The sequence below is a fragment of the Electrophorus electricus genome, chromosome 18, assembly GCF_013358815.1.
Source record: "Electrophorus electricus isolate fEleEle1 chromosome 18, fEleEle1.pri, whole genome shotgun sequence".
Taxonomy (NCBI): Eukaryota; Metazoa; Chordata; class Actinopteri; order Gymnotiformes; family Gymnotidae; genus Electrophorus; species Electrophorus electricus.
The window spans coordinates 16,069,916-16,085,028 of NC_049552.1; the positions used below are offsets into that span (position 1 = coordinate 16,069,916).

Sequence of the window (15,113 nt, forward strand, 5' to 3'; positions counted from 1 at the left end):
GTAGCTCAGTGGTTAAGGTACTTGACTTGTAATCAGAAGGTTGCTGCTTCAAGCCCTGCCACTGTTGGGCCCCTGAGCAAAGCCCTTAACCCTCAAGTTGTACTCAATCATAATTGTAAGTTGCTTTGGATAAAAGTGTCAGGTAAATGTAAACAACAGAAGTGCCAGCTTATGGTTTTAAAAACTCGAGTTGCTAATCACGTGAGGGGGAAAAACGCAGCTCAGTGTACAAAACACGGCACACCCCAGATTAAATAAAATTAGTCTGCATGGGGAGGCATGCAAACCGCTTTTGTTTATGTGTTTAACAAACCACTGCCTCGGCAGGCAGCTGTGGCAACACACCTGTGGCAACACACCTGTGCTGACAACGGCACTGTCCTCTCGAAGCAGGACGGGCGTGCGGCCAGCGTCTGCGTCACATCACCCGCCAGTTACACCAGACGCAGCCAAACGCGTGGCGCTTATCTCCACGTGCTGCTAAACTCTAGGAGTTTAGTGTCCTTAGCCAGGACTCTGGATGCTCCCGCGACCCCCGCTCACGAAAGACCACACGCTGCAGAATGATGCTGAACTGCTCCTTTTAGGAGGATCAGGAACTGGGAAAGAGCCATGTGTGGCTTGGCTACACGCCCTTGGGGCCTTTTCGAGTCTCTGTTCGCCATAATCTGACTGCCCCCTAATGGTGGGAGACATATTTTGCATGCTTGAATATTCATTATAGAGTTCAAGAAAGGAATAAGATGGATGTCCAGTGAGTCAGGGAAGGAACGTCCTTAACCATCTTTCCCTGATTTACGTGTTCTACAGAACGTCATTATAAATAAGGCTGTTTTTGAGACAGGAATACAACCTCTGTATGTATCGTATACAGCTATCCACGTCTCAAAGCACAATGTCCTTGCAGCTGAGATCATAACCATGCCCTGCAAAACATTTCCCCTCACATGCATTTGCTTGTTTTTCCCACGACTAGACCTGAAGCACTAGCGGTTTGTCACGGTGTATGTGTGTGTGCAAACTATTGGAATAATCTGAAGTATTAGAGCACACGTTACAGGAGGAAGCCAGGTGGAATCGCATGAGCTTTGTGTCCACAGACACGTGCGAGGACGGGTCGTGTGTGTGTTTAGTCTGTGGAGGTGATGAGAACCCAAGGGCAGAGACTAGCAGAGGCACGGGCCACACTGGAGTGTAGACTCCTGATGGGGAACACTACATTGTCCATCCAGGAAACCCATCATTATTGCAGACAACTAGACATCATTAAACCATCAATCTGAGGCTTCCAGCCTCTCCTCAATGCATTAAAGTTTAATCAATACGTATTATTTTGAGGTGGTTATTGAACTAGTTTATGTGCTATTGGCAGGATAAGAAGTAAAGAGTAATAAAGCAAATTGGCGCTTTCAATGCCTCAGAGGACCAGACAGGAGCCGCAGGAAGAACATGACAGAAAAGAATAATCAGGCACACATTTAGCACTGCAAAAACATGGGAAACTCAGCGGTGTGGTGTTTGGTCTGGAGAAGTGTGTGTTCATGTCTGTGTGGGGGAGGGCGACAGGAACATGCCACCCAGCGTGAGGGTGTGTGTGTGCGTTCTCTCAGAGGAAATGACAGCGCTGGGCCTCACACAGAGAGGCAGGCCCACCCAGCTTCTGGCTGAACGTGTTTGTATTCACATCCTTGGGGGAAACCGTCCAGAGCGAGATGCTCATTATGCTTTTGGTTCATGTGTCAGCTTCTGTTTGCAGAGTGTAAGCAGCACTTGGGACATGCGTATGGCTGTTCGTGTGTGAGAAGAGTCAAAGAGAAAAGGTCTATAGCAGCTGATGAGAACAGATACGTCACTGTCAGCAACTCCAAGCCCCTCCCTCTGTGACATCAGGGAATGAGACAGAACCTCCTCTCCAAACCCCTCCCTCTGTGACATCAGGGAATGAGACAGAACCTCCTCTCCAAGCCCCTCCCTCTGTGACATCAGGGAATGAGACAGAACCTCCTCTCCAAGCCCCTCCCTCTGTGACATCAGGGAATGAGACAGAACCTCCTCTCCAAGCCCCTCCCTCTGTGACATCAGGGAATGAGACAGAACCTCCTCTCCAAGCCCCTCCCTCTGTGACACCATTGTTAATTCCCAGGGCCTTTCACAGAATAAACAACTCTGAAAGAGCTACAGACTAATATTAGGCACTTTACTTAGGACAGAGTGCCAAGCAATTTGTACTGGACACCTTGAAGTTAACAATGACACAATAACAGAATTAAGTATCCTTTATTATTAGTGGCAAAGTGAGTTGTTATTCTGAAGTTTTGAAGTCCACTTAGGCACATATGCATGATGATAGTCAGAAAGGAGTATTAGAAATACATCCACTGCAGCTCTAGCCAACCGCTGTACAGAAATACCTCTCCAAAGACCCTTTTCATTGGCACTCAAGGAAAAAAAAAAAATGGTTCATTGGCTGCTAAATACTGTGACCTTAACCACTAGACATGGGGAGTGGGCCAATGGGAGAGCAGAGGAGCATGAGGAGGATGCCCAGGAAGCTATGCACCTCTCCCAAGTCTTAAGATTATCCTTCTTGTGCGTAATCGCATTATATGTAGTTGTGGTTGAGTATCTTTTCAGTTATTAGTGTTCTCAGCTGTTTAGGCAAAGCAACACTACTCCTGGAACTCTGAGAAGTGACCCTAGACAAAGGAAACTGGTGCGGAGTCGGTTCTGGGCTTCTACTGGGAAGCTACTTTGTTTTTTTGTTTTTTTGGGAGGATTCAGATCTAATTCAGGTGAGCATGATGCAAACACGCAGTTCTAAACGATGAAAAGCAAGACATTTATTCAGTGAAGAGAAAGGTTATTATAACCCATAAAACATTTATTTTCAGGTTAAGAAAGTTAGGAGGTTTGTCAGTCACACATTTAAAAAAAAAACAAAACAACTCCGATTGGGCGTCGGGTTGTGTGCGTGTTACTCCATGCCGAGTGACCTGGCCTTCAGCCTCTCGATAGCTGAGCGTAGAGCCTGGTAGGACCCTAAAGCACAGACAGCACCAAAAACCTTTTAACACAGCTTTACTAATAAAAAAGGCCATGATTCATGAAAAGCACACACAGACCACACCTTGTAGTCTCTCCATGTACTCATCAATTTCCGGTAAACTGTTGACCACGTCAAACAACTCGTGCTGCATGGCTTTGGCAATCTCCCTGCCGCCCTGGAGGAGGAAATGGGCATCAGCAGAGAACAAAAATCACTGAAAGCAAAGCCTGCAATAGCAGTGGCGCGTCACCCAAGACTCAGTCCCAAAACAACCACGGAGACCTGACCATCGGCAACAGTAATCAGAGCGGCACCATTATATAGGCACTGACGCACGACCCTTAGAAAGAGCTCAGTACATCTGCATACCCACAAATCAGCTTGTACACATTAGTCCTTAGAAATAGCTCACAGACGAACAAAAATGTCCCTCCCTTTGTTCTTAAAGAAAATGGGGGGGGGGGGGACCCTCCAGCCAACATGGATTCAGCCTACATGAGAAGAATGGAGAACTACAGCGGCAAGTGCTTTGGTCAGACACCGTCACAGCTACATGGTAGTTTCCATTCGTGGAGAAGAGTAGCGCCACAGCTGATGGGGACACGCAGAAGACGGTGCTTTGAAGGGACTTGGCCATACGCACACTGAAATTTTAGAAACTATTAGAATATTAATTGAAAATTTTTATTGGGCCAAAAAGAAAAATTAATTTCCAAAATGCAACGCCGCCTCACTCAAATCCAGAGCCCTTAACTTCACATTTTTGCGTGCTCAGACCATTTAGATGAATAAAATAACGTGAATGCAGTCTTGCTCCATACGCGAGCAGGGTGTCGAACAGAGCCAGAACGTTCCCACTCACCTGGAGGTCTTCATAGAATTTCTCTTCAACCTCAGAGATCTGGATCAGCTCCTCAATTGGCTCCTGAAAAACACAAGTCAGAAGAGAATTTCGCATTACGGAAAAGGAACGGGCAACCGTGCGGCTTCCCCGCCTAGTTGGGTCATGGAGAGGTCGTAGGCAACAACGCACAGTATTTAGTGTGCATCACGCAGTCCTGGTGCCTCCAGCACGCTCACCTGCTCTAGGAAGCTGCAGACGTCCGTCGGTTCCTCCGGGCGTGTCCCGTGGTCCTGCCCTGCACCCTTCGAAACACCGTTGAGCTCCTTCACTCTGTCGCCCACAGACGCCGGCATGAGATCAAAGTGGGTGACCACGACAACAAACAGCGTGTCCCGAGAGACACAGGAAGTGAGTGGATGCATGTTTGATTTCCAGCAGGCGCATGTACCTATCTGCGTAGCGTAGAGTGTTCAGCGTGTAGTCACAAGAGTTCATACCAGGAGAGATCATAGCAATCTAAAAAGGCACCACACACACGCGTGCTTAACAACAACCCCATCTTCAGAAACACTGCAAAGGTAGCAAACAAAAGCATTCATTAGGGTGTCCGTGAACTACACCGAGGGAAAACAGACTTCCCAGGGCCCCGGACTATAGCAGCCCAGTCCAATTACCATGCAGGTTCTGGAGTTCTCGCCGATGAAAGAATCTCTGAGAACCTGGGTGAGCTTGCTCATCCTGAACGGGATGTGCTCAGAGTTCTGCCCCAGAGATCGGATGCATTCCTGGAAAAATCAGGCACATTGTGTCACACAGTGCAGCGCTTCCCAGTGAGCTTTCCCAGGTGTTCCATCTCAAAACAACCCTCGAGAGTGATTCTACAGTCCACAAATGAGCATTTCTAAAACAATCATCAACACTACTAGCACTTGAGAGGGTCTCAGGACGCGGTGTTCAGTGGCGGCCCAGCCCGACAGACCCGTTCAGCACCTTCAGCGCCAAGAGACTGCGGTTGATCTCAGCCGTTTCCACCATGGTCTTCCGGTCGTTGCTGCTGACATCCGTGCCACGCTCGTTCCCCGCCAAGTCCACCAGCGAGAACTTCCCATGAAGCTGTTTGCCATGCCTCAGGATCACCTGCAGGACGGCATGGGAGCGGGACGAGTTGGTGTTGGCAAACGTCTGACCAGACGTCCTGGAGCAAATTCAGGGGAAAATGAATTTAAAATCCCGAATCAGAAGACCAAAAGTCACATACAACTAGGTATTAAAACAAAAGCAACCACAGGCAGCCATACTGATGGGCCTTAGACAGACTCAAATGAGTGGGGGGGGAAAAAAAAAAAAAAAAAAAAAAAACCACCTGCAGGCACTGCCCTTCTCTATCAGCCTTATGACATCATCGACAGATGACACGGGCACTTCCTGCAGGCCAACAACCTGAACCTGCTGGCCCTCATCTTCCAACACACGCAGTTTAGTTTTCTTATTCAGCAAGTCAAAGACCTAGAGAGAGGAAAATAAATAAATAAAATCAATTAGTCCATGTAGCCATGGCACAGAAGTGGGCATTAAAAGATATAGAATTTCACACAAAGTAATAACTGAGGAATTAACCATAGGACGTCAAAACTGTTTTATTTGTAACCAACCTTGCCATTGTAGATCTCAAAGAACGTGACGTACGGGGACAGGTCCATATCAGCATACCTCCGCTGCTGCAAGAGGTTAAACACATCATGTGCTGCAAAGCAAACAGAAACAGTCAGTCAAAGCGCTACGGTGAACGTGGAGCTGAAGAATATTCAGGCTGACATGAGAACATTTAAAATGACCACAGATCACCTGCCAAGCTATAGACTCCTTTGGAGCTGTCCTGGGCCTTCCCGGAGAAGTCCCCTCCCATCGTCTGGGGAAGAGAACAGAATAAGAATATTTCTCCAGCATACATAAAGGGTGCCGTGCACCTTGAGTGGAAGAGAGGGCGTGTACTGACGTGAGTCTTTCCACTGCCCGTCTGTCCGTAAGCAAAACAAGTGGCCCTGCCACCCTCAAAAATGGTCTTGACCAGGGGTTTGGCGGTGAACCTAGAAGAGACAGAAGAAAACCACCTTTTAGCATTATGTGTGTACAGTACAGTCAGGAGAGGGTTTCTACCAAGTAACAGGAAACGGTCCAAGCCTTCGCTCCAGACTCTTTAGAAAACACGTCCCTTGTACCCACAAAATCACTACGTTAGAAATGGCTGCCTTGTATGAACACTCAATGTTCACTTTATCAGGGATACCCGCTTTGTGCAAACACTCATGGGACACCTTTGGCATAACCATCTAATAATTGTATTTTATTTAAAAAAAATAATATAAAAAGAGAGTGTCCAATCAGATTCTCATGAGTGGAAATTGATAGTCACCCTCTATCCAGTTCCTGATCCATGACTGGTTGTAATATCTGGGTAGCAACATTCTCAAAGTGCCAATGTTAGCATGTTGGTGGCATGGATGTGGTGTTCACAAGTGTCAACATCTCCACTCAACTGAGTGGTCCACTAGCAAACGTCATTCCAGCAGCAGAAGTCCTGTGATCAGAAACTGGCCAGTGACGACAGGCCGGGGCAGGAGACTACAAACCACAGCCCTCTAGGTGGCATCTGCTAAAGACGTTTCTCCTCACCTTCACATGGAGGTGCCGTTTGTGTCCTGTGATCTGTAGGTCAGCTGTGGAAATACCAAGTTACCTGTACACCAGGTCGTTGGTGGAGGATTCATCAAACGAGTAATCGAAATGGAAGAGCTGGTTGTCGAGGTACTTGGTGAGGTCGACCTTCTGCTTGGGCTCGTGGAACAGGAGAACTCCTTTCCCCGGCACAGTCACCACGTCAATCTCCTTCCTGGTCACCTCTGTGCAGGAAACGTGCAAACAGCCAGGCACAAAACAGACTGCAAACCAATTCCTAAATTTACTTTTTTTTTTAATGAATTAATGAAATTGGTAACACACGCACACTTTAGAACCTATTCCAAAAGGTCAAATGCCAAACTGGTAATTAAGAGTACTGAACAGTGTTCTGTCCACTTTAACAGCCAGTGTGGAATTACTCCCATGTTACTCCAGTTTGGACACCCACCTTTTTTGTTTAGAGGCCGCTTGCGAACACACACACAAATTCTGTGGAGTTCAACCTGAGAAAAACAAAATATAGAAAGTTATGTAAAAGGTTTTAGGACATACAGAAAGTATTCAGCATTCTTACAACCCTTCTTTACATCTCTGCGGTAAAACTGGCGAGGCACTGACGTAGGCAGGAGTCTAAATACGTTTCTAAAGTTAAGGCCATCTTGGACCCGCCCATACTGAGTAAATGTATGAAGGGTCTTGGTCAGTGAGGAGTAAGAACCTAACTGTGACCAAAAGACCTCCAGAAGTCCTTTGGAGATATGAGAGAACAAGGGGCAGAGGCACATGCCAACAGGGCTCCCGAGTAGGACTCACGCAGCAACCACATTTGAGGTTACAGCATAGTCCAGAATAGTGCCAAGTACTGAATACTTATGTAAATGAGACATTTCAAATTAGGATTTTTAATAAACATACCTCATCATGGATTATTATTTCAGAATAGAAGCTCAGAACACACAAAGTTTGAAGACACCTACTCTTACACATCCACCTCTGCCCACCCAATTTCCACATTTTAGAATAAGAATTTAGACAGCACATGGAGTTATTCAGTTGCCCCGAACAACCTCGCTCACTCTAGATTCTTCAAATCAGCACCCCTGGCCTGGCTGAGCTCTGAACCTGCCCACCATCTCGTCAGCCCGTACAATACACGCTACATGAGGCAGCTAGCTGAGATGCCTCGACAGGTTGTCAAAGGTTGAACACCTGGTCAAGGGACCGACGTTCCAAGTAATATTTGCTGTAACTAGTTAAAGTGGGTGCCTTTGCTAACCAAGTCAATTCAGGCATGTCCAATCCATTTACTAGGAGTGCATAAAGAAAGTGCCACTATTTAAAAGGATTTGATGTTGCAGATTCCAAACGTGCTTTTAACAGAGGATCTGAGACTCAACGACTTACGGGGTCCGTCAGAGACAGAGGAACTTTCTCCAGCGTCTCCCGGTACTCCTCAATCATCTGGTAAAACTGCTTGTTAGGTCTGTTCATGTCACCATACTAGAAAAACACAATAAACCAGTCAAGTTAATACACTGCATCTCTTCCAGAAAGTCTAACTTTTTTCACACACACACACACACACACACACACACACACACACACACACACACACACACACACACACACACACACACACACACACACACACACACACACACACACACACACACACACACACACACACACACACACACACACACACACACACACACACACACACACACACACACACACACACACACACACACACACACACACACACACCTTTCCTTTTTTGACCTGAGTCTCAGAGATTTTAGTTGAGACGGACAAGCGTTTGTTTACTTTATTCACTTCAGGAACTCTGGAAATCCCTTGATCTAAGACCAAAGTGGAGAGACAGGCGTTATATTATGCACAATTAGCATCACTCGCCAACACCACACAGAACAGATTCGGGCTAAAGCAAACACCCTCCGTAACAAACAGACATCTCCACTCTGATCTTACAGCATTAGCACAGATCCACTGGTAAACAGGGCAGTTAAAACGCAAACATGAGCCAGAAGCACGTTTCCTACTTGCAGTGGGCACAGCAGCGACCTTCCCAGACTCGCTATCAGACGCAGACTCACTGACAGGCAGCAAAGACGAGGGCATCTTGACACTCTGCTTCTTCTGTAGTCCTGTTGTCCACATCAGTGGGACACAAATAAGACTCCACCGAACTGCTCAGGTTGCACAGCCAACGCTGCCAGCCTCAAAACGGACCACTTCCGGGGTCAGCTTCACAACCTGCTTAATCTGACGCTCAATAGTGAAGTTCTCCCCCACATGAGTAACGCTTACTTGGCACAGAGCCTACATGTGCAGCGTGGTGAATTATCTAACAAACCAACCAGACGACTGTGTTCACTATTCTAGTGCTCACTGACGGCACCCCCCCAGCCCAGTGACATCACAAGGATACCAGCCGTTGTTCCGGACAAACAAGCAAAGTGGGAAAATTAATGGAACTTTACGTAGCTGCTATGCCCCCCCCCCTCCCCCCAATGTCTTCGATTTAATTGGGATTTTAAGTAGGATTTCCATGTGTTAAAAATGCTTTAACACATATGCATTAAAAGTGCATCTGTAGTGCATACGTCAGAATCCCAAACTCCAAAAAGTCAGCACACTCACCTGAAGGTCTGGGAACAGCAGACGAGGGCAGATCCTGTCCGTGGGCGTCCTCGGCAGTCGGCCGGAACAGACACGTCTGCCGCGTGGTCATCCTTCTGTGACCTAGGAGGAGGAGACTGGTCATTGAGCACCATAGGCACATGCGCAAACCTTCTGATGTGGCCCGATCATCCGCACGTGCATGCCTAGGACACTAATGACCAGGTTAAGAGGGCGTGGCTGAACACAGGTGGACTGAAGCGAAGTCACGCTCCGGATCTTAACTGTAGATGAGAAAGGAAGATAAATGTGTGTGAAGCACACTTAAACCAAAAAAACCCCAAACCATTTTGCTATGCAACAGGACAGTGTGCAGAAGGGTGAAGACCAAACACCATGATCTGTATTTGATTTGAAACAATCATGATTTTTAAAAAGCCCCAACAGTGAGTGTGGATGGTTTAAGAATCCAGGGTGCGAACAGTGACTCGATTACATACATCTGAGTTGACTACACTCAACCTCAAACACTCAAGTGTGGCATGCGCTGCATTTTTGTGGTACTAACGTGGTAACTAGCGTAGTACTAACAGGTTTTCAAATATAAAAATGTAAGAAATACTGAATGCAAATATTTGTGCTGTGTTGTTTAATGGCTTTTTAATTGTATTTTCCAGTGCTTTACAAATAGTTTCTCTCCAATCATGCTTTATCTGAATAGTTGCCAAATAACTGAGTCTGCACTAAACATAATCGTGGCAAAGTGTTACACGTTCATTGATGCACTACATTTCCTAGGAAATCATCGTCATCATCCCACCCCTGGTCAAAAGGAACAAAACATGCAGCACATGCAAACCTGGATCCGCCGAGAGAACTCCTGGAGCAGAGGCTTCAAACAGGAAACACATGCAAAAGTTATTCAGCTACGCATGAGGGAGAAAAACACACCCTGGATGTCTATTAAAACACCTGGAGAAACATCACACCATGCTGCTTACGTTCTGGAGGAGCAGGGATCTTAGATGCCCTCGAAGGGAGCTCAGACTTCTGCAAAGAAAAGAAAACAGATGACCATAAGGTGCAGAACAGGCAGTGACCAAGCTGTGCTCGTAAACGCTCACTAAACAGGTTACGTTATAAATTACATCTCTGTACTGGCTCTATACTGTAAGTGCATCATCAGATATAGCCAACAACTTTAGGAATACAACAGGTTAAGCTGCTCTCACTAGTACTCACCTTCTCAGCTTTAGGAGCTGGTGCAGTGCTGGAAGTGGAGGCAACAGGACGTGATGTTTGCAGGTACTGGATTAGATCGGTGTTAAGATTACACATTTCACCGATTTCGATCTAGTCAATACAAACAAAGTCATGTGAGAATTACAGTCCGAGTCTCAGCAAACAACCAAAGTACAGACTTCAGAAGGGACACGGCACACCTCTTTGCCTTTGGTTATGTTCTTCTCGGTCCACTCCACGTGTACGGTGCACTTGGTGGCGTCAACAGACTTCACGGTGGCGCTGTGCACCCGCCCTTCACGAGAACACAAGTGAGGATACCAGCTGAGCCACACAGGTGAGGGCTAATGCATGAGTGACATCCTCACCACTGCTTCAGACACTACCAGACTCACAACGCCCCAGAGTCACGGGGAAAACGCATTAACGTTACCAAAACACAACAGAGTGGTAGACAGCAACTCATAACGTCGTTATCTTAGCACTCATAACGTCGCTAGACAACGTTAGCCTAGCCTAGCTTAGATATGAGTTCTCTTACCGTCACTGCGACTGATCTTGACAGCGAGCCCGACGAGAAGCTTGGCTAATGCTACGTCCATTTCGGCTAAAACCCGTAATCAGAAGTTCTTAAAATCCCGTCTGCTGGATATGGATGTACCTGAGTAGCTACCCAGCACACGGTCCGGCCATACAAAGTCCAAACAGACGCCCAACCGCCAAGCTGTTCAAAATACGTCAGCGGAAATGGCTCCTTTAACCGGAAACAGGATGGAGGCGTGCACTGACGCTGTCCAATCAGAACCGCGCGTAAGACTCGGACCCCAAGTCTGCACATGTCTCTGTAAGCATGAGACATGCAGTGTGCGGGGACGATGACACTGTTACAGGGTTAGGGTTGGGTTGTGTGGGGGACGAGGGCACTGTTACAGGGTTAGGGTTGGGTTGTGTGGAGGGATGAGGACACTTACAGGGTTAGGGTTGGGTTGTGTGAGGGGACGAGGACACTTACAGGGTTAGGGTTGGGTTGTGTGGGGGGACGAGGACACTTACAGGGTTAGGGTTGGGTTGTGTGGGGGGACGAGGACACTTACAGGGTTAGGGCTGGGTTGTGTGGGGGACGATGACACTGTTACAGGGTTAGGGCTGGGTTGTGTGGAGGGATGAGGGCAATTACAGGGTTAGGGCTGGGTTGTGTGGGGGACGATGACACTGTTACAGGGTTAGGGTTGGGTTGTGTGAAGGACGAGGGCACTGTTACAGGGTTTGGGTTGGGTTGTGTGAAGGACGAGGGCACTGTTACAGGGTTTGGGTTGGGTTGTGTGGAGGGATGAGGGCAATTACAGGGTTAGGGCTGGGTTGTGTGGGGGACGATGACACTGTTACAGGGTTAGGGTTGGGTTGTGTGAAGGACGAGGACACTTACAGGGTTTGGGTTGGGTTGTGTGGAGGGATGAGGGCAATTACAGGGTTAGGGCTGGGTTGTGTGGGGGACGATGACACTGTTACAGGGTTAGGGTTGGGTTGTGTGAAGGACGAGGACACTTACAGGGTTAGGGTTGGGTTGTGTGGAGGGATGAGGACACTTACAGGGTTAGGGTTGGGTTGTGTGAGGGGACGAGGACACTTACAGGGTTAGGGTTGGGTTGTGTGGGGGGACGAGGACACTTACAGGGTTAGGGTTGGGTTGTGTGGGGGGACGAGGACACTTACAGGGTTAGGGCTGGGTTGTGTGGGGGACGATGACACTGTTACAGGGTTAGGGCTGGGTTGTGTGGAGGGATGAGGGCAATTACAGGGTTAGGGCTGGGTTGTGTGGGGGACGATGACACTGTTACAGGGTTAGGGTTGGGTTGTGTGAAGGACGAGGGCACTGTTACAGGGTTTGGGTTGGGTTGTGTGAAGGACGAGGGCACTGTTACAGGGTTTGGGTTGGGTTGTGTGGAGGGATGAGGGCAATTACAGGGTTAGGGTTGGGTTGTGTGGGGGACGATGACACTGTTACAGGGTTAGGGCTGGGTTGTGTGGGGGACGATGACACTGTTACAGGGTTAGGGTTGGGTTGTGTGAAGGACGAGGACACTTACAGGGTTTGGGTTGGGTTGTGTGGAGGGATGAGGGCAATTACAGGGTTAGGGCTGGGTTGTGTGGGGGACGATGACACTGTTACAGGGTTAGGGTTGGGTTGTGTGAAGGACGAGGGCACTGTTACAGGGTTAGGGTTGGGTTGTGTGGAGGGATGAGGGCAATTACAGGGTTAGGGCTGGGTTGTGTGGGGGACGATGACACTGTTACAGGGTTAGGGTTGGGTTGTGTGGGGGACGATGACACTGTTACAGGGTTAGGGTTGGGTTGTGTGAAGGACGAGGGCACTGTTACAGGGTTAGGGTTGGGTTGTGTGGAGGGATGAGGGCAATTACAGGGTTAGGGCTGGGTTGTGTGGGGGACGATGACACTGTTACAGGGTTTGGGTTGGGTTGTGTGGGGGACGAGGGCACTGTTACAGGGTTAGGGTTGGGTTGTGTGGGGGGACGAGGGCACTGTTACAGGGTTAGGGCTGGGTTGTGTGGGGGACGAGGGCACTGTTACAGGGTTTGGGTTGGGTTGTGTGGGGGGACGAGGACACTTACAGGGTTAGGGCTGGGTTGTGTGAGGGGACGAGGACACTTACAGGGTTAGGGTTGGGTTGTGTGGGGGGACGAGGGCACTGTTACAGGGTTAGGGTTGGGTTGTGTGGGGGACGAGGGCACTTACAGGGTTAGGGTTGGGTTGTGTGAGGGGACGAGGGCACTTACAGGGTTAGGGTTGGGTTGTGTGGGGGGACGAGGACACTTACAGGGTTAGGGCTGGGTTGTGTGAGGGGACGAGGGCACTTACAGGGTTAGGGTTGGGTTGTGTGGGGGGACGAGGGCACTTACAGGGTTAGGGTTGGGTTGTGTGGGGTGACGAGGCCACTTACAGGGTTAGGGTTGGGTTGAGAGGTTGCAATAAAACCGTGGGACTGGTAGCAGTATTAACCAGTAATGCACAAAAGGAAAATGTGCAGATGCGTAAACAGAGAATATTACTGAAGTACGCTAAACAAGTTACAATACGCAACTATACTATTTTATTACTTTATTTACTTTATTTACTTTATTTACTTTATTTACTTTAAACGCAAGTTGCAGTTTCACAAATTACCACGAAGGGGCAGTCTTACACTGAACGCTGACTCGTCTCCACTGGCCACAAATGCCCACTAATCTCTGAAATGTCTGATTTTGTCCTCATCACCTTTTGAGAAATGGATGTGCATTTCTGTTTCAATTGGGTAAAGTGTTTCCTAAAGTGTTCATAATAATAATAATAATAATAATAATAATAATAATAATAGTAATAATAGTAACACCATATATATATATATATATATATATATATATATATATATATATATATATATATATATAAATGCATGCACGTGTGTATAATTTATAATTTATTTTTATATAAATGTTTTTTATTATTATATATTATTAATTATACAGTATAAACCCTATTACACTGGTTTATTTAGATATATTTAACATTTTTTCCTCTTATTTTCTTCCTGTTTTGTCGGTCATATCTTCTCAGAGACACTGAATAGGCTGTGATGTTTGTGGTCTAGATTGCCACTGAATGGGTCTTGTATCGTCAGTGCTTCTGCAGTCTGAGCCATAACACCTCCATGTGAATCTTAATTACACACACTTTATGGCTTCCGTGCCCTCGCGCGGAGGCCCTCGCGGATCCAGGACTTACTACTACCTTTCATTCGAAAAGCTGACTGTCGGTAGGTCAGTAATCACACAGCTGATACGTATGAAAATGGACTAAACTCAACTGTTTCGCAATTCAGACCTCCAAGGAACTACATGCGATCCCCCTGGATGTGTGTTAGTGCAGGCACGCTATGTGCGGGAACAGACACGCATCAGACATGCATGCACATGCACATTAAACAGGCAGGGGGCATCCGGTGGTCGAGACGACCAAGCAGACCGTTTTCTCATTTATAAGGAGGGAGTAATCAGACGCGCAGAGCCGTTTGCTGCTGCACGATACTATGGTACCCCTGAAGCCAGATAAATAAAACGATCTTTGCATGGCAAATACCAGTTTATTTAAATATTTGTTTTTCCCTGTCAGATAAGAACGCATTTTCATTTTGGAATCTGTGCCAAATCGATACCTGCAGCGTTGAGTCTTTGATTGGAGAAACAATATCAGTGCCGTTGTGTGGACTGGCTGCTGATGAAGGGTGTGCTGGAATAGAAATCTGTAGGAATGTTAGTCATATTTACGGTTTAGTGTTTCACACACGGAGCTTTCTCGCTGTGGTGATTTTAATCATAGCCCGAGTAAGATGCTTTAGTAATTCATATGTGAGGTACAGCATGCATGCGGCTCAGGCCAAGGTTTCGGTGGAGCCGTGTCCGGTTATTTGGGGACACGCGACTACTTCTCGTCTCTGCTCGCTCATTTTGAGATCACGCTGACGTAATGTAAAACGCAAGCTCGCCTTCTGATTACAAGGCAACGTCATCTCTGTCCTAACCTGCTTGACCGCAGTGTGTGTGCAGTGCAGGGTAATTACCGTGTGTCTCTTACGCACACACGCAACGGACGCGTCACAGG

At 47.5% G+C, this 15,113-nt stretch overlaps 1 protein-coding gene across 3 annotated transcripts; it reads right to left on the minus strand.

Moving 5' to 3' along the window:
• Positions 1 to 2,825: 2,825 nt before the first annotated feature.
• Positions 2,826 to 11,202, minus strand: kif2c (kinesin family member 2C). Of its 3 annotated transcripts, XM_035535993.1 has the most exons (21): positions 10,996 to 11,202; positions 10,655 to 10,749; positions 10,455 to 10,565; positions 10,214 to 10,262; positions 9,234 to 9,335; positions 8,633 to 8,737; positions 8,337 to 8,431; positions 7,974 to 8,069; positions 7,018 to 7,072; positions 6,628 to 6,790; positions 5,887 to 5,977; positions 5,736 to 5,799; positions 5,543 to 5,634; positions 5,254 to 5,396; positions 4,881 to 5,085; positions 4,565 to 4,675; positions 4,339 to 4,406; positions 4,127 to 4,220; positions 3,909 to 3,971; positions 3,128 to 3,221; positions 2,826 to 3,039 (listed from the first exon to the last, which is right to left on the minus strand). In XM_035535993.1, the coding sequence occupies exons 1-21, from the start codon at positions 11,054 to 11,056 to the stop codon at positions 2,975 to 2,977; spliced, it is 2,022 nt and encodes a 673-aa protein (XP_035391886.1). In that variant the 5' UTR covers positions 11,057 to 11,202; the 3' UTR covers positions 2,826 to 2,974. The 3 variants fall into 3 exon arrangements, with proteins under 3 accessions (XP_035391886.1, XP_035391887.1, XP_035391888.1); XM_035535994.1 differs by lacking the exon at positions 8,633 to 8,737; XM_035535995.1 differs by lacking the exons at positions 2,826 to 3,039; positions 3,128 to 3,221; positions 3,909 to 3,971; positions 4,127 to 4,220 and having other exon boundaries at positions 4,373 to 4,460.
• Positions 11,203 to 15,113: the final 3,911 nt, after the last annotated feature.

Coding starts and splice junctions, on each gene's coding strand:
- kif2c (XM_035535993.1), bottom strand. CDS start 11,056: ATGGACGTAGCATTAGCCAAGCTTCTCGTCGGGCTCGCTGTCAAGATC. Junction 8,738..9,233: donor TGCTGTTCCCAGACCTTCAG/GTGAGTGTGCTG, acceptor TGTGGACAACAG/GACTACAGAAGAAGCAGAGT. Junction 6,791..7,017: donor GCGGCCTCTAAACAAAAAAG/GTGGGTGTCCAA, acceptor TTTCCTGCACAG/AGGTGACCAGGAAGGAGATT.